Here is a 26,111-nt window from a genome sequence, read left to right on the forward strand (position 1 = left end):
TCATATGTTGAACTCCTAATCCCCCTTACCTTAGAATGTAACCTTATTTGGAGATAAGGTTTTAAAGAGGTGAATATGTTAAAAGGAAGCATATAGAGTGGGGCTTTAATCCAATATGACTGGCATCCTCATAGAGGAAGCAGAAGTACCAGGGATGTGTGTGCACACAGAAAAGTCATGTGAAGACACTCTGAAAAGGCAGCAAGCCGAGAAGAAAGGTCTCAGGAAAAAAACAAACAAACCTGCAGACACCTTGATCTTGTACTTCTAGCCTCCAGAACTGTTAGAAGCATTGTTTAAACCACTCCATCTATATATTTTGTTATGGCAGCCCTTGCAAATTAGCTCTATTTACCATGATACTATTTCATAAAAGGAAGCACATTTTAAACCACAAAGGACATAAGTTCTAATAATGAAGCTTTAATTTTTTTTAAAGATTTTATCTATTTATTCATAGAGACACACAGAGAGAGGCAGAGAGACAGGCAGAGGGAGAAGCAGGCTCCACGCAGAGAGCCTGGCGTGGGACTCGATCCAGGGTCTCCAGGATCACGCCCTGGGCTGCAGGCGGCGCTAAACCACTGCACCACCAGGGCTGCCCAATAAGGTAGCTTTAAAAAAAAGTTCCCATATTCTTTTTTTTCTCATTTTGCTATATACACCAGTGAAAACTCTGTCACTGACTAAAAAACCCCTGCTCTAATATTATTTTTCTTTGGGGTACCTGGGTGGCTCAGTCAGTTGAACGTCTGCCTTTGGTTCAGGTCATGATCAAGTCCTGCCTCAGGGAGCATGCTTCTGCTTCTCATTCTCCTGTAGCCTCTCCCCCTTGCTTGTAAGCTCTCGCTCCCTCTCTCAAATAAATAATGTTTTTAAAAATGAATGAATAAAATAAAATTGTTTTTCTTCTTAATTTTTCATTCACTTGTTTGGAAACTAAAAAATAACCACAGACTACACACGACCATCAATAACTTCAACCTAGCAGATATGTTCTCACTGTGAGAACATAGTTTATAAACATATCACTTGCTATATATAACAAAAGAAATCTTATAAAAACATATTTTCTCAAATAAATAATAACCTTTTCAATTTATGATTATTAAAATTAAAATAGAAATATCTAATGAAATTATTTTCAAAATACAGTTAATTTTTAAGTTCATCATGAAATTTGGGAAATTATTTATTTTACTATGGGATTTAGACAAGTAATTTCACATTTCATTTTTTTTTTAAGATTTTATTTATTTATTTGACAGAGAGTACAAGCAGAGGGAGGAGCAGAGGAAGAGGGAGAAGCAGGCTCTCTGCTGAGCAGGGAACCCAATGCAGAGCTCAATCCCAGGACCCTGCGATCATGACCTAAGCTGAAGGCAGATGTTTAACTGACAGATCCACATAGGTGCCCCTCACATTTCATTTTAAGTCAAAAGTCAGAAAATATTTCTTGTACATCAGCACTGAGAGATTACAGTATATTTAAGAATTATTTAAATACAGAGAGAGTTTTTTTTAATGGAATTCTATAAATAACACTAATAGGAAAACACATACCATACAAGCTACTTTGGATCTAAGAGCCTTAATTCATTCAAATATTGAAAGAAACTAGTCTGAAATTTTTCTCATTCATAAAACACATTGTGATAGAATGGGTTCAAGGATGGAGGAATCAATCGGTACTGATACACAAACATGACAGAGAAATATAACATTGTTAAGACTTAAAGACTTGCTGGCAGCACAGAAGATGGTCTTGCTTTCTCTCTCTCTCCTATTGAGCAGGCACTTTTCATATTTCATAGTTTCTGAACTTCCTCAGGAGTTCTGAGGGAGCATCCCCAGACCAGCGGAAACGAAGGTGCCAAGAGTTCACATTTGAAAAACCTTTAAAGCACAGAAGAGAAGATTTTAAAATCAGAGAGGTAGGAAAAGAAAAGTCACAGTGTCATGTCAAAATAGCTTGCTGATAAGATTTCACTAAAATAAATAAAATGTAAGGGTAAGTCTTTAATATGGATTATTAGTATCTTATATAAACTGATTATCTTAAGCAGATTTTTTAATCCTTTTTCCTGCACACACATACTTTTATTTGGTGCACTCATTCAGTCATTTGTAAAGAAACACTTATCTAGCACCTATTACGTATTGCCAGGCTCTGTGCTGTGTACTGTGAGACAGCAGTGCATATCTCCTGACAGGGGTAACAGAAGAATCCACCAAACTATTAATGTAGAAAAAAAAAAAATGGAGGGAAACAGGAGAATGGAAGACCAGAGAAAGGCATTCAGTGTGGACTAGAAAGAATAAAGGTAAAAATTTCTGGAAGGAAATCACATTCAAAGTGACCATGAGTAGGAATTAGCTAGATAAGGGAATCTCAAACTTCCATATGCATAGTCATTATCTGGAGATCTTGTTATACTGGAGAGTCTGATTCTGGACGTCTGGGGTGGAGCTTGAGATTCTGGATTTCTATGTTGATCCAAGTTGATCTGGACAACTTGATTCAAGTAGTCCCCAATCTCCACCTCTATCCCACCCTGTCCCCTTACCCTACTTTTTTTTTTTTTTGCTTTTTTTTCTATAAAACCCTTGTGAATATCTGATATTAAATATTCATTTATTTATATATTACATATGGAGAGGCCCCACTAAAAAAAAAAAAGAAAGGGCACTGTTGGTGGGAATGTGAACTGGTACAGCCACTCTGGAAAACTGTGTGGAGGTTCCTCAAAGAGTTAAAAATAGAGCTACCCTACAACCCAGCAATTGCACTACTGGGTATTTACCCCAAAGATACAGATGCAGTGAAACACCGGGACACCTGCACCCCAATGTTTACAGCAGCAATGTCCACAATAATGAAACTGTGAAAGGAGCCTCAATGTCCATTGACAGATGAGTGGATAAAGAAGATGTGGTGTATATATACAATAAAATATTACTCAGACATTAGAAACAACAAATACCCAACATTTGCTTCGACGTGGATGGAACTAGAGGGTATTATGCTGAATGAAGTAAGTCAATTGGAGAAGGACAATCATTGTATGGTTTCACTCATACAGGGAATATAAGAAATAGTGAAAGGGATTATACGGGAAAGGAGGGAAAATGAGTGAGAAAAATTAGAGAGGGTGACAAAACATGAGAGACTTCTAACTCTGGGAAACAAACAAGGGTAGTGGAAGGGGAGGTGGGCAGGGGATGGGGTGACTGGGTGACGGGCACTGAGGGGGGCACTTGACAGGATCAGCACTGGGTGTCATACTATATGTTGGCAAATCAAACCTCAATTAAAAAAAAAGGAAGGGACTTCTTAGTGATCACAAAATGTAACTAAAATGAGGAATAGATCTCAGATTTCTTTTTCCTTTCAATTTATCTATTTTGATTTTTATTTATTTTTATTTTTTTCGGGGGTTGGGGGGGCCTGGGTGGCTCAGTCAGTTAAGCATCTGCCTTCAGCTCAGGTCATGATCCCAGGGTCCTGAGATGGAGTCCTACATCTCTTCTCCCTCTCCCTCTGCTCCCCCTGCTGGTGTGCTCTCTCTGTGTGTCAAATAAATAAATAAAATCTTTTAAAAATAAATAAATAAAGTAAAATTTTATTTATTTTTTGAGTAGGAAGTATATTCACATGGCTACAATTCAAAAGGCACAAAGAGTACATGCTCCAAAAGTCTTCCACCCTTCCACTCTTCTGATGTTTCCAAAAGACAAATTTGCTACCGGTTGCCTGCCTATCTTTCCAGAGATAGTACAGGTATATACAAATACATGCATACATTCTCCAACACCACCTTCTCATCCCTTCTTTAACCTAAATCCTAACATATGGTCCCCTATTCTGTTTTTTCACTTTTTGTTTCTAATATAGCTTGATGTTTGCTCTTTATCAGTATATGAAGAGCTTTCTCATGCTCTCTTACAGCAGAGTATTCTGTTGTATGATACACAAAAACTCAACCCTACTGAGGGGCATTTATTTGTTATTCTGCAGTGAATAACATGGCACACATGTCATTTGGTACATAGGTGGTCTGTAGGATAAAATTTGTGGAAGTAGCATCAAAGCCTTTGTGCAGGGGCACCTGGGTGGCTCCGTTGGTTGAATCTTGGCTCAGGTCCTGAGATGGAGCCTCACATCCTGCTCCCTGCTCAGTGAGGAGCCTGATTCTCCCTCTTCCTCCGCCCCCTTCCCCAGCACTGCTTATGCTCTTTCTCTCATGATCTCTCTCAAATAAATGGATAAAATATTTTTAAAAAATCATTGTGCATTTGTAGTTTTAATAGACATTGCCAAACAGTTCTCCATAAAGCTTGACCCAGCAGCAGTTGTTTTCCTTCACCCTCATTAACACCATGTTAACAAACTTAGTAACCTTTGCCAGGCTAATGAACACGAAACAGTGTGGTTTTAATTTGCCTTTCTCTTAGTATGAGTCAGTTTAAGCATCTTTTCATATGTTTCAAGGCTATTTGTGTATTTTCTCTTCTGTGAACTATCTGTTCATTTCCTTTGTTCATTTTTTTTACTGAATGGTTGATCTAATGTCTCACTGATTCATAGGAGCATACATTAAGAGAATTGCTAATTACATTTTGCTAATTACATTGAGATTAAACATCTTTTCAGATGTTTAAGAGCCACTGTATTTTCTCTCCTAAACTATTTATAGAGTTTCCCTCCTATCAACAAGAATTAATTTATATATGGATGAAAGAACCTCATGTGCTTAAATGCTTAATAATAAAAGGATATTTATAGATGCCTCTAATCGTGGGAATTTGGACACTTCACTTGAAAGGAAATTGGAAACAACTTTCAAACAGCTGTCGTAAGGAAAAGGTTAACAGTAAAAGATCTCTAGAAATATAAATAATTTATTCCACAAGAGTAAGGTTTCTTTCATTCTAAACAACTTTGTTAAAAACTAGAGAAAAGAAAAAAATAATAAAATAAAATAAAATAAAAAAATAAAAAACTAGAGAAAAGGTCATTTTTCTTCTCTACTAGAGGGAAGGTAAACTGACAAAAGTTTTCTTGCTGGCAATTTTGGCAAAATTTATCAAACTCATTAAAAAGTTTAAACCTTTAACCCAATAATTCTACTTCTAGAAATTTATCCTAAGGAAATAACCACTGATGTGCTCAAGGGTTTAACTATAAGAATATTTATCATGACATCATTTATAAATGTTTTTTAAAATCAAGAAACAATCTAAATCTCCAGCAATAGGGCAGCCCAGGTGGCTCAGCGGTTTAATGCCTGCCTTCAGCCCAGGGTATGATCCTGGAGTCCTGGGATCGAGTCTCACGTCGGGCTCCCTGCATGGAGCCTGCTTCTCCCTCTGCCTATGTCTCTGCCTCTCTCTGTGCGTCTCTCATGAATAAATAAATAAAATCTAAGAAAAAAAAAATCTCCAGCAATAGAAAGTTGGTTAAAAGTCTTTGATATAGTCATTAATAATTTTTTAATATTTATGGAAAAATAGAAAAATTCTTATAACATATTGCTGACAGATAGTTACAAAACAGTTTATACAGGGATCCCTGGGTGGCGCAGCGGTTTGGCGCCTGCCTTTGGCCCAGGGTGCGATCCTGGAGACCCGGGATCGAATCCCACATCGGGCTCCCGGTGCATGGAGCCTGCTTCTCCCTCTGCCTGTGTCTCTGCATCTCTCTCTCTCTCTCTGTGACTATCATGAATAAATAAATAAAATCTTTAAAAAAAAAAAAAAAAAAAAAAAAAAAAAAAAAAAAAAAAAAAAAACAAAACAGTTTATACAGTTTGATCTCATTCCTAAATTCATTATTGCATAGATATTTACATAAAATTTTTGGAAAGTCTACAAGGAATTTTGGAAAGTCTAACAAGGAAATAGTTGGAATAGATGTTTTTCATTTTTGATACTTTTTAAAAATCTATATTTTCTTATTACTCTGCAATGAATTCCTTGTGTCTTTTTTTTTAAGATTTTATTTATTTGAGAGAGAGAGAGCATGAACAGGGGGAGAGGCAGAGGGAGAAGCAGACTTCCTGCTGAGTGCAGAGCCCGAGGATGCAGGCTCTATCACAGGACCCTGAGATCATGACCTGAGCTGAAGTCAGATGCTCAACTAACTGAGCTACCCAGGTGCCTCCCTTGTGCCTTTTTTTATGTTAATACTATTGTATATTACAGAATAATATACAAAATATGCTTCCATTGATATTTTAAAATATTATCTAAATATCTAGTCAGAAAAATACACACAGAACAGTTGTCAATGATTGTCTTAAGAAGATGATCTGTTGGGCAGCCTGGGTGGCTCAGCAGTTTAGTGCTGCCTTCAGCCCAGGGCCTGATCCTGGAGACCTGGGATCAAGTCCCACATCAGGCTCCCTGCATAGAGCCTGCTTCTCCCTCTGCCTGTGTCTCTGCCTCTCTCTCCCTCTCTCTCTCTGTGACTCTCATGGATAAATAAATAAAATCTTAAAAAAAAAAAAGAAAATAAAATAAAAGAAAAGAAAAGAAAAGAAAAGAAAAGAAAAGAAAAGAAAAGAAAAGACGATCTATTTGTACTACCTTTAGAATTATCAGAGAAAACAAATTTTAGAATTTCCCTTTTGGGAAAAAGCAAAAGGAAATTTCTGACAACTGTAATTGAAATACACACACACAAACACACACAATATGTACAGTATGATCCGCTTAGTTTTAGATATACTGACAAATATAAAAATATAGCAAAAGATCAATAATAGATATGTCTCTAGGTGCTAAGATTACAAGTTGTATTTTCTACCTTTTATTTGACCACATTTCTCACATTTCTACTGTAAATATACTTGTTATTTCATAGTTTGAAAAATGGCATTTTCTAGTTTAGGTTCCAATAGAAACAGACCCCCAAACAAGAATTCAAATGTAAGTGGCTAGTTCGTTTTTTAGTAGGCTCCACATCCAATATAGGGCTTGAACTCATGACCCCAAGATTAAGAGCTGGATGCTCTATTGACTGAGCCAGATAGGCTCATAAGTGGCAAATTTAAAAAAATGATTCACGGAGGCCCTGGTAAAAAAGTAGGGAAAGGAATCAAGTTTATAAAAGGTACATTATCATGCAAGTTGCTACCCTGGGCAACTGGAGTTTGATTGCACTAAAGACCCTTGGAAGACAACATAAAAACCCCTCAGAGTTATCCAGTTGGAGAAGTAAAGGAGCCTCCCACTGGCATTCATCAATAGCTGATGGCTACATCCAAAGGGTGTTTATTTTTTTTTTTCAAAGGGTGTTTATTCCCTAGCACTAAAGCCAGGGAATAAACCGGCTCAATTGCCAGAGAAAGCCCTCTGGTAGAAACTAGAGAGTTGACAAAGGGAAGGTAGATGTCCAGAACCTATAGCAGCACACGTCTGCAACATATGATCTTCTTTTTTTTAATTTCAGAATGTTATACAAACTATTTTATTCTAGAATTGCATTTATCAGAAGTTATATTTATTGCATATTTGAATAGGAAGAAAGGAAAACTGAGATTGTTTCAAACATCAGTTTTCAGAGACTGTGCTCCATATTTTACTGGTTGTAGTGAAGAGTCAGAAGAGGATGTGGAATATTTGATAGATGTTCATCACAGAAGAGGCATCAAAAGGCAAACTCCAGGGAGCCCGGGTGGCTCAGCAGTTTAGTGCCGCCTTCAGTCCAGGGTGTGATCCTGGAGACCCGGGATTGAGGCCCACATCAGGCTTCCTGCATGAAGCCTGCTTTTCCCTCTGCCTGTGTCTCTGTCTCTCATAAATAAATAAATAAATAAATAAATAAATAAATAAATAAATAAATAAAATCTTCAAAAAAAAAAGGCAAACTCCAAAGTAAATATCAACCACTGCTTGAGGAAATTATTAAAATATGCTGTAAAGGTATGTGAGAAGTCACTCTGGACTCGGTAAAGCTGACATGAATAATATTTCTTAAATGTTGATGTTACAGAAATTTACAGTAAAATAAAGTTACAAACAATCACACAATTGCAGTTTGGTATATAAACTCCAAATGTAAGGTGCTACTCATTACACCCAATAATCTCTTAAATGGCATTAAGAAAATACTGGTAAATGAAGCTTTTCGTAAAATCTCATAATTTTTCTCCAACAACAGCTTCTCAGAACAATGATCCTCCTGTACCACTCCCCGACCTCATTCCTTGGTCACAGTAAGAGAATACACCTCACCATGTGAGGGCATCCAAACTGACATCACAGGGGCACCTGGGTAGCTCAGTTGTTGAGCAACTGCCTTTGGCTCAGGTCGTGATCTCAGGGTCCTGGGATGGGTCCCGCATCTGGCTCCCCACAGGGAGCTTGCTTCTGTCTCTGCCTCTCTCTCTGCCTCTCTCATGAATAAATAAATAAAATATTTTAAAAAATAAACAACTGACATCACACTGTATTGCACACCTGAAACTAACACAACACTGTATGTTAACTACACTGGAATTTATAATAATAAAATAGGAGTAAAAAAAAACTGATACCAAAATTTATTCTGAGTAAATTATAATAGATTTATCCTCTGGAATACTTATCTGCTATTTAAAAGAATGAGTTAATTCTAAATGTAAGAGTCTAAGGAGAAGCCCCATAATAATAAATGCCAATACCAAAAAAAAAAAAAAAAAAAAAGCACCTACCATGTACCTGGTCTAAATATCTTACATATTTTATTTACTACTCAGAAAAACCCTTAGGAGGTAGACACTAATATTTCGGCCATATAATAAGAAAACACAGATACAGAGAGGTTAACTCACTTGCCTAGGGTCACACAACTCATCAGTGGAAAAGCAGAGACCTGGTTCCAGAATAACATAGAAAAATGAGCACAGTATAATGCCATTCTTTATTTTGAAAGCCCTCATAAGTGAATGTATATTTGTATATGCTTGTTTTAGCATAGAGAAAAATGTGGAAGGAGACGCACTTGGGCATCTGCATTGGTTACTTCAGGAAACAGAAGCAAAGAACTATGGGAGGCTGGGGTAGACACTAAGTCACTGTCTATATATGAGTCTTTGAATTTTCTAATAACAGCTCCTATTACTTTGGGGTGTTTTAAATATATAAATAATTAATTTTTTAAAGGAAGAGAAAATTTCATGGAGTCTGCTGGGAGGGATTCCAGTGGGGCTCCCAGCCTCATGCCTGAATCTCTGACATAATCAGCTGCCCCTACCCCTCCAGTTTGGGTAAACTCAGTCTAGGTCTGAATCTGAAACAGAGTCAGAGGGAGGCCCCAGGGGTTCAGGAAGCACAGATCTGAACATTCCAGGCTGAATAGAAAAACATTTTTATGTTTGCCTATGTGTGCCTGTGCGTAGGTGTTTGTTCTCGTGTATTTGCTTAAAACTGTTTTTTTTTTCCGAAATTCGGGCTTCTGCTTTGATCAGTTTGTTACATTATAACCATTCCCAGTTATAAGGCTGATGCAACCAACCATTTGCAGACTCCACAAAAGGAAATCTTGAGTAACCAGCAGAGACACCTGAACCACACCCTAAGAATCTTTATCCTAGCAAGTAATGAGCATATAGAAGTTCTCCCCAAAGAGAGATTTCAAGTGACTATTTCTAGAAAGACTGTAATTCACCATAAATTAACTGTCTTCTTTTTCTTTTTTCAGTAAAGATTCAAGGATTCAAGGACTTTCAGGAGCCTTTGGTTTAAAGGCTAAATTCTAAAGAGGTGTGGAATCACAACCCTGAGAATCAAGCAAGAATCTGCAGGACAGTGACAGGGTGTGAATATAACACATCTAGACGAGATCAACACAGTGGGATGGCTAGAGACACAAAGAAATGATAATCATGGCTGACATTAACCCAAGACCTGCTTGGTAGGTTAATCACTGTGCTACGCATTTTGCACAGATCTCAACTACTCCTCATGATAACTCTATGAGAAGGTACCATTATGATCTTGATTTTATAGATGAGGAAACTGAAATCTAGAGAAGTTAATTAACTTGTACCAAGTAATACAGATCATAAGTAGTAGAGCTAGGATGTGAACCCAGGTGGTGTGTAGCTTGGGAGCTTAACCTCTATAATGCTCTGCTTCAGTGGATCTGTATATCACTCAGAATGTCTACAGAGCTACTTGCAGATAAGGTACCTTCTCCAGCTGGTGCAATGCCTTACAAAAAGACTCTGAAGCCAAAATACCTTCATTCAGGTCCCCCCCCCCCCCCGGCTGTATACAACTTGTACAGCTTTGAGAAAATTACTCAACCTCTCCAGATGTCAGTTTTCTCATTTGTAAAATAAGAATAATATTGGTACCAACCTCACAAGCTTGTAGTGAAGATTAAATAAATTAACGTATATAAAATGAATATTAAACAAGATAATACATGTCACGTAACGTACACAAAGAACATTCCTATACATAGGAAACACCCAATAAATGGCAGTGTTATTTCAGAATAACAAAAATGCCCCAAATCTTCCCTTGCAAGGAATGTATTGAGGAATGTGTCTTCCAGTTTCTGTGTCAGTGCTAAGTAAGCAATCCTTAAATTTGGCACTATTGTTTAGTTGGAAAAGGTTGAGAATAAATACAGTATAAACCAAGCCCTTTAATTTCAGAAATTCTTTGTCTGCAAAGCTACATGACTTGACTTACTTGGAGAATCAGGATTTTGTGGGGAGAATGACTTCTCCAAGGACTTGGATTCTTCTTGCTCCATTTTCTCTGTGGTTGAACCCAGCTCCTCTTTCTTGACTTCTCTTTGCTTGTTCCATTCCTCATTTTCAATCGTTTTGGTAAGACTCTGGTCAGATTCTTCCAGCATCAGGTCTTTTTTACCTCTGACAGCCCAGTGCATTGACTACATTAATTAAAGCAGACACATAATATAAACATTATATAGTATTCCATATTTAAAGTTCGATATGTGATAAAATCTGACATAGTATTATGAATTTTTCTGTAGGTTTTATTTCATAATAAAAATGTTAATTTTGGGGTGCCTGGCTTGCTCAGTCAGTGGAGCAGGTGAGTCTCGATCTCAGGGTGGTGGGTTTGAGCCCTGGGTTGGGCCAAGAAAGAAAAAGAAAAAGAAAGAAAAAGAAAAGAAAAAGAAAGAGAAAAAGAAAAAGAAAAAGAAAAAGAAAGAAAAAGAAAGCCCTTCTGTTGGCCGGGAAGGAAAGAAAAGAAAAAAAAGAAAGAAAAGAAAAGAAAAGAAAAGAAAAGAAAAGAAAAGAAAAGAAAAGAAAAGAAAAGAAAAGAAAAGAAAAGAAAAGAAAAGAAAAGAAAAGAAAAGAAAGAAAAAAAGAAAGAAAGAAAGAAAGAAGGAAAGAAAGAAAGAAAGAAAGAAAGAAAGAAAGAAAGAAAGAAAGAAAGAAAGAAAGAAAGAGGTGCCCGGATATCCCAGTCGGTTAAGTGGCTGACTCTTGATTTCAGTTGAGGTCATGATCTCAGGGTCCTTGGATAGAGTCCCACGTCAGGCTCCATGCTCAGCCAAGGAGTCAAGTCGGCTTGTGGATTCACTCTCTCTCTCCCTCTGCCCCTCCCCCTGCTTGTGCTGGCTCTCTCTCTCTCTCTAAAAGAAAAGAAAGAAAGAAAAGAAAGAAGAAAGAAAAGAAAAGAAAAGAAAAGAAAAGAAAAGAAAAGAAAAGAAAAGAAAAGAAAAGAAAAGAAAAGAAAAAAAAGAAAAGAGAAGAGATACAGAAAGAGATGGTACGCCTGGCTGGCTCAGATGGTAGAGCATGCAACTCTTAATCTCAGGGTTGTGAGATCAAGCCCCAGGCTAAGTAAGGAGAATCCTGAAAAAATAAAATCTTTAAGAGGCACCTGGGTGGCTCAGTAGGTTGGTTGTCTGAATCTTGGTTTTGACTCAAGTCATGATCTCAGGATCATAGGATCGAGACCTGGGGGATCCCTGGGTGGCTCAGCAGTTTAGCACCTGACTTGGGCTTAGGGCGTGATCCTGGAGTCCTGGGATCAAGTCCCGCATTGGGCTCCCTGCATGGAGTCTGCTTCTCCTTCTGCCTGTGTCTCTGCCTCTCTCTTTCTCTGTGTCTCTCATGAATAAATAAATAAAATCTTTTTTTTAATTTATTTTTTATTGGTGTTCAATTTACCAACATACAGAATAAACCCCAGTGCCCGTCACCCATTCACTCCCACCCCCCGCCCTCCTCCCCTTCTACCACCCCTAGTTCGTTTCCCAGAGTTAGCAGTCTTTACATTCTGTCTCCCTTTCTGATATTTCCCACACATTTCTTCTCCCTTCCCTTCTATTCCCTTTCACTATTATTTATATTCCCCACATGAATGAGAACATATAATGTTTGTCCTTCTCCGACTGACTTACTTCACTCAGCATAATACCCTCCAGTTTCACTCAGCATAATACCCTCCAGAATAAAATCTTTAAAAAAAAAAAAAAAAAAGGATTGAGACCTGCATGGGGCTCCACTTGGCAGGGAGTCTGCTTGGGATTGTCCTTCTACCTCTGCCCCTATCTCCACCTCACTCTTTAAAATAAATAAATCTTTTTAAAAATAAACATGAAATCTTTTTTAATGTTAATTTTAGGGGTGCCTGGGTGCTCAGTCGGTTAAACATCTGCCTTCAGCTCAGGTTATGATCTCAGGGTCCTGGGACAGAGCCCCATGTCAGACTCTGCTCCCCAGGGACTCTGCTTCTCCCTCTCCCTCTGCCCCTCCCCCAACTCAAGGTTGCTCACTCACTCATTCTCTCTTTTTTAAAAAATGTTTATTTTTGAAAAGGGCAGTGGCCTCAGCTGATGCAAAAAATAATCTGCTTTTGGTCTGATTGGTTTGGTTCTGCTGTTGGTTAGTTTGGTTTCTTCCTTTTCCTGCATGTGCACAGAGTAAAAGAGGCTGGCCAGTGGCTTTCTCTGTAGAGGGAAAGGATATTGGAAAGGTCAGTGAAAAATAGAAAGTAAGAAACTCAAGAATTCAGGGCCCAGAGAGCTGAAAATGTGGTCTGTAAACATTACAGGTCAGTTAGGTACAGGTCTTGTACCGTGTATTTACTTTGTGCCCTGGTACTTTTGTCTTGAAATAAAAGTGCCTGCTATTTTCCTTAGATGGTGTTGAGGATTAATGACTTACCTACAGTAAATGCTTTGATAGCCATCAAGCAATTGTGAGATAATAGTTTTACTCATCCATCCACTTTATAAGAATAAAATATTTTATCATCAGACCTCTGTATCTGCTGATCCCAATGAAAGAAATACACAAGGGAAAAATCCAAACTGCATCTAACCTCATATACAGGCACCTCTCATGCTTTTACTTCAATCAAAGGACTAATATAAGAGCAATGCTAAGCAACCTGATTTACAGGGACACAATTAGGGCTTATTTCTGTGTTCACAGATTGTATTTCTCAGATTCCCTAAGATACTGATTTAACAACACTCAACATCAAGCAAACTAGTATGGAATGACTCGGTTCAATAGAATGATCATCAATAGAGACACCTGGGTGGCTCAGTGGTTGAGCGCCTGCCTTCAGCCCAGGGCCTGATCCTGGAATCCCAGGATCGAGTCCCACATTGGGCTCCCTCCATGGAGCCTGCTTCTCCCCCTGCTGTGTCTCTGCCCCTCTTGCTCATGAATACATAAATAAAATCTTTAAAAAAATGATCAATAAAAATATCAAATGATAGTAGTTGACAGAGACTGAGAGGGAGATTAGGAAGAGAACAGTCTGTACAGCAAAATAATGAACTGCACCGGACAGAGTACCATTGTGTGTAGGGGGTGAACCAACACTAAACAGACACTAAGCCTGGGGGCAAAAGCCACTGTCCTACAGTCCATGAAATTGGTATGTTGTCTATTCTATCTTCTCAATTAACTTGTTTACCAGCTTTCCCTGATGTGTTTTTTCCCTTAGGAAGTTCCAGTCATTTTTTTAAAATTCTGGACTTTGGGGCACCTGGGTGGCTTAGTGGTTAAATGTCTGCCTTCAGCTCAGGTCATGATCCCAGGGTCCTGGGATGGAGCCCCGCGTCAGATTCCCTGCTCCTTGGGGAGCCTGCTTCTCCCTCTCCCTCTCTCTCTCCCCCTGCTCATGCTCTGTCTCTCTCTCTCTCTCTCCCCAAATAAATACATAAAATCTTTAATATAAATAAAGTAATTAATTTAATATAATTTAATTCTAGACCTTGGTTAACAATAAAAAATTGTGCCTACAAGCCAGTAAATATTAAGTAGACAAATAGAAAAAATAAACAAATAGAAAAAAATCAATTGACTCATGTGAGCCATGGATCAGTTGAACAACTATTCAAAATTGATTAGTTGTTATTATTCTGGATCAATAGAAGTAAATTATTTGCTTGTCTGGGTGATCTTTGACCTGCTTTTGGATAACATTCAATTAGGACTGACTGCCTTCTGAACAGGTCCAGAAGGTGCTTCCCATCTGACTGGGGAAAGTGCAACCACACAGGCATAGTAGGAAGCTTCCCTAGTCATTTTTAGCCAACTGGACTCACCCCAAGGACACCTCACCAAGCCCAGGAACCAAGAAACAATTAGTAGACAAACAGACCCATATGAGGGTAACTGGCAGTCCCAACAAGCCCTATAAGAAGCAATCAATTTGTCAAACAATCAATTCACCAAAAATGCATTTCTATTAACTCTTTTTTAAAAGATTTTATTTATTTGAGGGACAAAGAGTGTGCATGAGCAGGGGGAGGAGCAGAGAGAGAGGGAGAAGCACTCTCCTCTGAGCACAGAGCCTTATGTGGGGCTCAACTCGGGACTCCACACAGGGACTCAGGGCTTAGGGCTTGACACCAGGACCCTGAGATCACGACCTGAGCCCAACTCAGATGCTTAACAACTGAGCCACCCAGCACCCCTTTATTAATTCTTTATAAAATGTACAGCAACGGATATGACATGACAGTTATAACAGTTTATAAGAATTTTTCTCAGCACTTTATTTTAAGATTTTATTTATTTGTTTATTCATGAGAGGCACAGAGAGAGGGCAGAGACAGAGGTAGAGACAGAAGCAGGCTCTCTGTGGGGAGCCCGATACAGGATTTGATCCCAAGACCCTGGGATCACCACCTGAGCCAAAGGCAGACACTCAACTACTAAGCCACCCAGGCGCCCCAACCAGCACTGTGATTGTGGCTTTGCTACAACCATTTTCTCACAGGCATCCTAAAGCCATTCTGCCACATATTTCAGAACTAGAGAAAAAACATTTCATACCCTGGATCCTTTGGGGTAAAACTATTTAGCATGACAGCAGTGAATTTCCCTACGATCCTTTTAGCTAGAAAGATCTCTGTTTTCAAACTATCCCAAGACTCAAGGGCCACAGTAACTGAAAACCTCACTCCATATCTCTTTTTTAAAACCAACATCACATATCTAAACTTAAATTTCCAGGACGCCTCGGTGGCTCAGTGGTTGAACATCTGCCTTTGGCTCAGGATGTGATCCTAGGATCCAGGGTTGAGTCCCACATGGGGCTCTTTGTGGGGAGCCTGCTTCTCCTTCTTCCTGTGTCTCTACCTCTTTCTCTGTGTCTCTCATGAATAAATAAATAAAATCTTTATAAATAAATAAATAAATATTTTTCAAATTAAAATGTCAGGAGAAGGGTGCCTGGGTGTTTCATTCATTAAGCGTCCAACTTTTTTTTTTTTTTTAATTCATGAGAGACCGAGAGAGAGAGAGACAGAGAGACAGAGACAGAGACAGACATAGGCAGAGGGAGAAGCAGGCTCCATGTGAGGAGCCCGACGTGGGACGTGATCCGGGGACTCCAGGATCAGGCCCTGGGCTGAAGGAGGCGCTAAACCGCTGAGCCACCCGGGCTGCCCAGAGTCCAACTTTTGATTTGAGCTCAGGTCTTATCTCAGGGTGGTGGGATCAAGCCCCCTATCCACACCCGTGCCCTCGTTGGCTCTAAGCTCTGTGAGGAATCTGTTTAAGATCCCCTTACTCCCTCTGCCCCTCCCTCTCTGTCTGCCTGCCTGTCTCTCTCTTTCTTTCTAAAAAAAAAAAAAAAAAAAAGAACTATCAAGAGAGGGGGATCCCTGGGTGGCTCAGCAGTTTAGCACCTGCCTTCAGCCCAGGGCATGATCCTGGAGTCCCCAGATCACATCCCACATCAGGCTCCTCACATGGAGCCTGCTTCTCCCTCTGCCCATGTCTCTGCTTCTCTCTGTGTGTCTCTCCTGAATAAATAAATATTAAAAACAAAAAAGAACTATCAGGAAAAACTTCTAAAAAGGAAAAGGAAAATAAATAGCTAGTAAAGTGACAGAGACTTGGTGTGGGGAAAAAAATACAGTTTCATCACTCTGGGATCATAGAAATCTGTCACCCCTGAAGTTGTGCCCATTTGAAGAATTCTCCCAAAGGAAATTCCTGTGATATGAACTATATGTGATGCTGCAAAAGTGCATTAGGATTTGTCCTGCCTTGAAGGTACAGAGACTAATATTGTTCTCACCAATTCTTCTCCTTCCAGAGGGATTATACTGCTTCAATAAAAAGCAGAAACACAGAGTTGGTGATGTAAAGGGTAGGATTTTAGGAGATTTAACAATCTACAAAGGTATAGGGCAAACAAACATGCATATGTGTTTCAGATAAATGTCACCTAAAATAAATCCTTTTTTAAAAAAAGATTTTATTTATTTATTCATGAGAGACACAGAGAGAAAGAGGCAGAGACAGAGGCAGAGGGAGAGGGAGAAGCAGGCTCCATGCAGGGAGCCCAATGTGGGACTTGATCCCCGGACTGCGGCATCACACCCTGAACTGAAAACAGATGCTCAACCACCAAGCCACCCAGGCATCCCTAAATTCTTAGTTGTAATCATTTTAGTCAGATGGCATATGTAACATACCTCACCCAAACACCCTAAGAATGATGTTTATCTACAAAAGGAGAAACAACGATCTCATTAGATGATGAACAATGTTAGCATCATAATTGCTATTAATTTCTCTAAGTGAGGACGGTGAAAGGATGAGCAAATCCACTCACACAGAAAACAATAACTCAATGTTATAGACAGAGGTGAGGCTTTCACTTGTAGGGCTTAGAAGAGAAAGGAATGAGAAGAAATTCACAGAAAGTCTATTTAGGGGGATCCCTGGGTGGCTCAGCGGTTTAGCACCTGCCTTTGGCCCAAGGCGCAATCCTGGAGTCCCGGGATCGAGTCCAGCGTCGGGCTCCCAGCATGGAGCCTGCTTCTCCCTCCTCCTGTGTCTCTGCCTCTCTCTCTCTCTCTCTCTCTACGTCTATCATAAATAAATAAATCTTTAAAAAAAAAACACAAAACCTGTGAGACTTGGCATCAAGGATTCAAGTCCATGGAGAAAGAGAAACAAAAGCAAATCAAAAACAAGATTTTGCCCAAAGAAGCGTGTATGTTTAAAAAAAAAAAAAATCACTGCTGATTTAAAGCATAAAAATGCTTCTTATCATTTTTGTACCATTAATAAAAATAAATCTCAAACCAAATGCTGGCCCAGCATACTATTTCAATTTTTTTTTTAATTTTTATTTATTTATGATAGTAACAGAGAGACAGAGAGAGAGAGAGAGGCAGAGACACAGGCAGAGGGAGAAGCAGGCTCCATGCACCGGGATCCCGACGTGGGATTCGATCCCGGGTCTCCAGGATCGCGCCCTGGGCCAAAGGCAGGCGCCAAACCGCTCCGCCACCCAGGGTTCCCACTATTTCAATTTTATTGACAAGACAATTGGTGCAGACAGTAATATCTAAAATATTATTATTGTAAGACCTCAAACAGTCCGTAGTTAGGCTAAATTCAAAGCAGAAATGGCATGTTTGGAGACAGAAAATTAGCATTTTTTTTAAAGATTTTCTTTATTTATTTGAAAGAGAATGTATACACATGAGTGGGGTGGAGAGCCAAGGGAGAGGGAGAAGCAGACTCCCCAAAGAGCAGGGAGCCTCATGTGGGGCTTGATCCCAGATTCCTGGGATCATGACCTGAGCCAAAGGCTGATGCTTAACCCACTGAGCCACCCAGGAGCCCCAAAAATTAGCATTTTAAGGAAAGACATCAGCCATTTATATTAGAAGAGAAATTTGGAGAAAAGTTTTTGAGAAATCCACAGCAAATTTGATATTAGTGGTTAAGATTAGGTTCAGTGGGTCATCGGGACGCCTAAGTGGCTCAGCGGTTGAGTGTCTGCCTTTGGCTCGGGGTATGATACTGGAGGTCTGGGATCGCGTCCCACATTGGACTCCCTGCATGGAGCCTGCTTCTCCCTCTGCCTATGTCTCTGCCTCTCTCTTTCTGTGTCACTTATGAATAAATAAATAAAACTTTTAAAAAAAAGTTCAGTGGGTCATCAAAAAACAACAACAATAACAACAACAAAGTATAAATCAAAAGACATTCACATAGCTAAGGTCACTAATTCAGTTGCAGTTACAATGTGTCACACTCAGAAGAATGGAAATATGGTGATTCACATCTCTTAAATTATAGCCCTTCAGGTTTACATTTAGATTTCCTTCTTGGGGATCCCTGGGTGGCTCAGTTGGTTGAGCATCTGCCTTCAGCTTACGTTGTGATCCTGGGGTATCAAGTCCCACATCGGGCTCCCTGTATGGAGCCTGCTTCTCCCTCTGCCTATGTCTCTGCCTCTCTCTGTGTGTCTCTCATGAATAAATAAGACCTTTTTTAAAAAAGAATCAATTTAAAATAATTTGCTGCTTTCTTTAATTAATCAGGCTCTGTTTTTTATGGAATTTACAAGCCTTGAGAAGAGAATATGACAATATGAACTAAAAAGATGGAAGAGATGAATTTGCCTTGGTTCAAAATTCAGCAGTATTATATGAGCAACATGAGAAGCAGTTACCAGAATGTATAAAATAATAAATGATAACAAGAAGTGAAGATATTGAATCAAACAACCAAAGAGATTGACAATTGTAGTCATGAGCTCTTCTGGTGCTGATCCATTGAATTCTCTTTCACAGGATTTATGAACAAAGTTGTATCCAGATTCTAACAGCTTCTTGGTCTTCTCCCTCCTATTGCCTACTAATTTTTTAAGCTACTATGTGAGTCGAATACATGAGCAGCCTGAGCTTCATGAATTCACTTCATCCCAGGGAGAAACCTACCGTTTTCACCGAGTCACTCAAAGCTTCCCACTGCTGAAATGGCATCGATATCTGGCTCCTCCGCCAGTGGTCATAGCGGGCACGACTCTCTGTATTAGTCAGAATATCCTTTGCCTTCTGCAGTTTCTGAAAAGTCTCCACTGGAAAACAAATCAAAGATGAGCACTTCTTTCTTGAAGGACTTATTTTAAACTCCTTAAACTCCCAGGCAAAGTGATTTCACTGAAATATGTCTGTTGTTTACTCACTATGTGACCTTGGGCCAGTTCACCTCTTCAAGCTTTAGTTTCCTCACTTGCAGAGTGAATCACAAGGATAAGTGAGATCACATATGTAAAGTGCCTGGCTCACAGTTTATCCACTCTTATTACTGAGCTCCAGTGATATGCCACATGCTAGTCCAGGTGCTGATGATACAGGTGAGAACAGTAGACATGAACTACTTAGGTATTAACATTTATAAAGAACAAAAAAATTTCAGTTTTGTCTCCTAGGGAAAAAACTACCTTTGCTAGTGGTAATTGTGAGCAAGGGTAGTGATCAGTCTAGAGGAACAGTGTAAATGAAGATTCTAAAGCAGGAAGGAGCATAGTGATTTAGAGAAAGTAGAGAATGCCATTGTGGGGATCCCTGGGTGAGTCAGTGGTTTAGCGCCTGCCTTCGGCTCACAGCATGATCCTGGAGTCACGGGATCGAGTCCCACATCAGGCTCCCGGCATGGAGCCTGCTTCTCCATCTGCCTGTGTCTCTGTCTGTGTGTGTGTGTGTGTCTTTCATGAATAAATAAATAAAATCTTTTTTTAAAAAAAAAGAATAAAATACTAAGAAAAAATGTTAATAAAAGAACTGCAAGACTTACATACATTGAAAACTATAAGGGGATCCCTGGGTGGCGCAGCGGTTTGGCGCCTGCCTTTGGCCCAGGGCGCGATCCTGGACCCCAGGATCGAATCCCACATCAGGCTCCCGGTGCATGGAGCCTGCTTCTCCCTCTGCCTATGTCTCTGCCTCTCTCTCTCTCTCTCTATGTGACTATCATAAATAAATAAAATAAAAATAAATAAATAAATAAATAAATAAATAAATAAATAAATAAATCACTGTTGAAAGAAATTAAATATCTAAATAAATAAAGAGATCTCCATTTTCATGGATCAGAAGACCTAACATTGGTACTCCAACTGCACTATAGATTTAATGCAATCTGTCAAAATCCCAGGTGCCTTTTTTGCAGAAATTGACAAGTGGATCCTAAAAATCCATATGCACATGCAAGGGACTCAGGATAGTCAAAACAAACTTAGAAAATAAAAACAAAGTTGGAAAAACTCACACTTCCCAATTTAAAACTTTCTACAACACTACAATAATGAAAACAGTGTGGTACTGGCATCAGAATAAACATAAATAAATAGGATATTGAGAGTCTAGAAATAAACCCTCAAATTTACAGTCAATTGGTTTTTTCTTTTTTTAAAGATTTTATTTTTAAGTAATCTTAACACTCAACATGGGGCTCAAACTCACAACCCCAAGATAAAGAGTTATATGCTCCACTGACTGAGCCAGCCAGACACCCAAAGCCAACTGGTTTTCTACAAGATCATTCAACTGGGGGAAAAAATCATCTTTTTGGAGTGCTTGGACAGCTCAGTTGGCTGAGCGTCTGACTCTTTATTTCAGCTCAGGTCATAACCTCAGGGTTGTGGGACTGAGCCCAGTGTCAGGCTCCACACTCAGCACAGAGTCTGCTTGGAGTTCTCTCCCTTTATCTTCCTCTCCTCATGCACTCTCTCTTTCTCTCTCTCTCTCAAATAAATAAATAAAATCTTCAAAAAAATCATCTTTTCAACACGTGGTGCTGGGACACCTATAACAGAATGAAGTTCGGGGTGCCTTGATGGCTCAGTCAATTAAGTGTCCAACTCTTGATCTCAGCTCAGGTATTTTTTTAAGATGTATTTACTTATTTGACAGAGAGAGAGAGAGAGAAAGCATGTGCGCATAGGGAGAGGCAGTGGGAGAGGGAGAGAATCTCAAGCAGACTCCCTGCTAAGCATGGAACCCAACATGGGGCTCAATCCCACAACCAATCTCAGCTCAGGTCATGAGTTCAAGCCCCAAATTGGGTTCCACATAAGGTATAGAACTTACTTTTTTAAAAAATGAAGTTGGATCCCTACCTCATACCATATACAAATATTAACTCAAAATAGATCACAGATCTGCACTTGATCTTAACCAAAATGCTGAGAAGTGATAAAATGGATCACAGATCTAAATGTACAAGCTAAAACTATAAAACTCAGAGAAAATATACAGGAATAAATGTTTATGACCTTGGATTTGGCAATAGCTCTTTATATATGACACCAAAAGCAAGAGCACAAACGACAAAAGAAAAAAAAAACAGAAAATTGTACTTCATCAAAACTGAACATTCTGTACTTCAAAGAACATCATCAAGAAAGTAAATATAAAAGCTATGGAATGGAAGAAAATATTTGCAAATGATAGATGTGATGAGGGATTTCTATCTAAAATTATAAAGAACTCATAACTCAATAAGAAGACTAATAGCCCAATTTAAAAGTTAGTAATGGGGGATCCCTGGGTGGCTCAGCAGTTCAGTGCCTGCCTTTGGACTGAGGTGTGGTCCTGGAGTCCTGGGATCGAATCCCACATCGGGCTCCCTGCATGGAGCCTGCTTCTCCCTCTGCCTGAGTCTCTGCCTCTCTCTCCCTCTCTCTCTCTCTGACACTCATGAATAAATAAATAAAATCTTTTAAAAAATAAAAAAATAAAAGTTAGTAAAGGATTTGGATAGACATTTCTCCAAAGAAGATAAACAAATGGGCACTAAGCACACGAGAAAATGTTCATCACTAGTCATTGGGAAAATACATATCAAAACCACAGTGAGATACATCCATTTCACAATCACTAGAATGGCTAAAATAAAAAGGTAGATAATAACAAGTGTTGATGAGGATATGGTGAAATTTGAAGCCTCATGCATTGCAGATAGGATTGTAAAATAGTGTACTGCTTTGAAAAAGTTTAGCAGTTCTTCAAAATATTAAACATGGAGTTGACATGTGACCCAAGAATTCCAACCTTGGGACGCCTGGGTGGCTCAGTGGTTTAGCGCCTCCTTCAGCTCAGGTCATGATCCTGGAGTCCCGGGGTTGGATCCTGCATCAGGCTCTCTGCATGGAGCCTGCTTCTCCCTCTGCCTGTGTCTCTGCCCCTCTCTCTCTGTGTCTCTCATGAATAAATAAATAAAGTCTTTAAAAAAAAAAAGAATTCCAACCCTAAATATATACTCAGGAGAATTGAAAACATATGTCCACACAAAAACCTATATGTGAATATCCATAATAATATTATATATACTAGCCATGAAGTCAAAACAACTCAAATTTCCATCAATTGCTAGTTGGATAAACAAATGTGGTATACAGATATAATGAAATTATCATTCAGCTACAAAATAAATGAAGTACTGATATATGCAACAAAATGGATGAGCCTTGAAAACACTCTAATAAATGAAAGACAGCACTCACAAAAGGCCACATATTGTATGATTCCATTGATATAAAATATGCAGAATAAATGAGGGGCACCTGGGTGGCTCAGCTGGTTATCCATCCAACTCTTAATTTCAGCTCAGGTCATGATCTCAGGGTTGTGGGATCAAGCCCCAAGTCAGGCTCCATGATCAGTAGGGAGTCTGCTTGAGATTCTCTTTGTCTCCCTCTCCCTCTGCCCCTCCTCCTTCTCTAAAATAAATAAATAAATCTTTTTTAAAAATAGATGAATCTGTAGAGAGTAAGTAGATTATGGTTACCAGGGGTTGGGCAGGGGGAAATGGGAAATAACTGCTAATGAGTACAGGGTTTCTTTCTTTTTCACAACAATCGTATAAGGTGGATATTATTATTATTATTATTATTATTATTATTATTATTATTATTCCCATCTTACAGAATCCAAGACTGAAGAAGTTGATGTAACTTTCCCAAAGTCTCAAAATTTCAAGGGATGGAGCCACAAATCAAACCAAGCCTGTCAGGTTCCCCGGCTGGTGCTCTCCACTTGACTGCCTTTCTCCTCCTTCCATTTTCCTGCAATGGATGTTACCTTCCAACCCCCACTTTCTCCTCCACCTCCAGGGCTAATAAAATGTAATCATTCACCAATAACATCCAATTTTTGCCCTTGAGAACCTCAGAGTCTAGTAAGGAAGCAGACATATAAACAAATCATTTCAATTACAAGGTGATATCGGGGCAAGACTAGTTCTGTTTGGGAAGTCAGAAAATATTTCAGTAGTTTTCTTGGAGTCATCCTTGACTTTTACTCTCACATCTCACTTCTAATCCCTTAGCAAACTCTATTGGCTCTACTTTTAAAATATATCTAAGATCTGACCCGTTAGGGCCACTTCCACTACCATCATTCTTGTTCAAACCACCATCTTCTCTTGGTTGGAGTATTATACTAGGTTCTCAACTGATCTCCCTGCCTTTGCCTCAGTCTGCTTACTACACAGCAGTCAGAGAGATCTTTTAAAAAACAACATTGCTCCTCTGCTCAAAATGACTTTTAATGACTTCCCACTTCTCTTAGAGTAAAAGTGAAAATTTCTACCATCAGTGGCATGGCTAATAGTTCTGACATGCTCTGCCACCCTCTACCTTCTCTTCCTTCTCTGACTTCATTTTCTTCTACTTTCCCCATCTCCTCTTGCTACAGCTATAGGATCTCCCCTGATACATCTTGAGTACACCAAGCGCACTCCAGCCCTAGGACCTTGGCACTTACTGTCCTTTCTATAAAGAATACTTTTAAACTCAGGCATTCATATAGCTGACTTCCTTCAGCTATCATCTCAAATGCTGTCTTGTAGAGGGGGTCTTCCCTGACTATGCTATATAAAATGACTGCCTACCACCCCCACGCCTTTGTCTCCCTTGACTTGCATTACTTTTCTTTATAATACTTGCCCTCAGCCATTGTGTAATTTTTTTATGATCTGTCTCCTCAACCAGAATACAAACTCTGTGAAAACAGAGGCTTTATCTGTTTTGTTCTCTGTTGTATCCTTTGCACAGAAACAGTATGGGATGTGCTCAAAAAAGTCTTTGTTCAATGAATCAATGAGTGAATGCTTCCTATTTTGAATGTGAATATATCTTTATCTTTCTATACAGTGCTACTCCCTTGAGTGCCAATCACCAAAGAAATGACACATATCATTTAAATATTTTGTGAATTAGGAATATTTTAATACCATCAGTGGGAAAACTAACTTAAATTGCCCTGATAGTGTTCAAAAATACCTCATGGTGAAGGGTGCCTGGGTGGCTCAGTTGCTTAAGCACCTGAATCTTGTTTCCAGCTCTGGGTCATGATCCCAAGGTCGTGGGGTTTAGCCCTGCACCCTGCTCCATTGTCAGTGTGAGTCTGCTTGAGGTTCTCTCTCTCTCCCTCTCCCTTTGCCCTTCACCCTGCTCGCATGCACTCATGCATTCTCTCTCTCTCTCTCTCTCTCTCATTCTCTCTCAAAATAAATAAATAAATAAAATCTTAAAAAAAAAAAAAAAGAACCCTTAGAAGTAGTCAAGAGTCTCTCAAACCATTGTTGTGGCAAATGTTCAGTCAGCACTGACAGTATTGAAAATACTGAAGTACTTCTGTACCCCAGGTGGTAAAGAATTGCTATTCCTGAACCCCAGTCCTCCGAACACCACCATTTTAAGTGTTTCCCCAGCAACCAGAGATACTCCTTGCCACAGCAGGGTTTCTCCAAGACCCTGCTTCAAAGCTGGACAGCACAGTATCTAATAGGCCATTAACTATTTTTTGAAAAAAATATTTTATTCATCCATTCATGAGAGACACACACAGAGAGAGAGAGAGAGAGAGAGAGAGAGGAGAGGTGCAGAGACACAAGCAGAGGGAGAAGCAGGTTCTGCGCAGGGAGCCCAACGTGGGACTCGATCCCAAGTCTCCAGGATCAGGCCCTGGGCCGAAGGCGGTGCTAAACCACTGAGCCACCAGGGCTGCCCCGCCATTAACTATTTAATATGACCACTGGAGGTGGTAGTGATTAGTGGGTTAAAGAGAAGACTTTAAAGATGGAGCTACTGAAAGCTATAGGAAACTAAACAAACTAATAAGCAGCATCTTGCCATAGCAGCTCACTCCAGTGACTAATCCTTCCTACTGCTGACAACAATTAAATATCCCACTTACAAATAAGATGTCACTTTTTCCAACAGGAATAAAAAGCTCATTAAATTATCACCATGGATGCACACGCCAGTTACTATTACAGCAGCATTTATAAAGATTTACATATTTATCTATGAGTCACTTTTTCTTTGCACATTATTCCTAGCCTGTTTTCCAGAGTCTCCAGAATGAAAGAAGCCTGCTTGGGATTATTCTGATATCAATCCCTCAACAACAATTGATAAGCAGAAAGCTAAAATACTTTATCTTTCCTGATCAGTGGCCTTTCCTTGTTCCATCCTCTCTACCACCTTTAATAAAAATGAGATTGTGTTTATATTTGTCCTTTAATATATCAGCTAACCAAATGAGTCACACAAGATAAACATTTACCAGTTCTGGGAAGAGAGATCTCATTTACAAGCTTATATGAGCAAATGATGCTAGGACCTCTGAGAGACATTCCTTTTTAACTCCTAGGTCTACTCTGAAAATACAGAGGTTCTTTAAAAATCGTATTTCACAATAGAATTTGTATTATTATAGTCGTACCTTAAATGTAGGCCTCTTACAATTACTTGAAAAATATTAATAAAAATATGATGTCAGAAAAATGCTTTGAAAAAAACCTGGAGGAAAATATACCACTGTTAATAGTGGTTCTCTGGCAGGGAAT

At 39.2% G+C, this 26,111-nt stretch overlaps 1 protein-coding gene across 4 annotated transcripts in view; it reads right to left on the minus strand.

Moving 5' to 3' along the window:
• Positions 1–403: 403 nt before the first annotated feature.
• DNAJC12 (DnaJ heat shock protein family (Hsp40) member C12) overlaps positions 404–26,111 on the minus strand; it is a 52,397-nt gene continuing 26,689 nt past the window's right edge. For all 4 annotated transcript variants that reach the window (XM_077894701.1, XM_077894698.1, XM_077894699.1 and 1 more), the window contains 3 exons: positions 19,193–19,332; positions 10,687–10,891; positions 404–1,896 (listed from right to left, as the gene is read on the minus strand). In XM_077894701.1, the coding sequence (XP_077750827.1) occupies positions 1,802–1,896; positions 10,687–10,891; positions 19,193–19,332 (440 nt within the window). In that variant the 3' untranslated portion in view covers positions 404–1,801. The remainder of the gene's footprint in view (positions 1,897–10,686; positions 10,892–19,192; positions 19,333–26,111) is intronic.

This window comes from Canis aureus, chromosome 4, assembly GCF_053574225.1.
Source record: "Canis aureus isolate CA01 chromosome 4, VMU_Caureus_v.1.0, whole genome shotgun sequence".
In the NCBI taxonomy this organism is placed as follows: domain Eukaryota; kingdom Metazoa; phylum Chordata; class Mammalia; order Carnivora; family Canidae; genus Canis; species Canis aureus.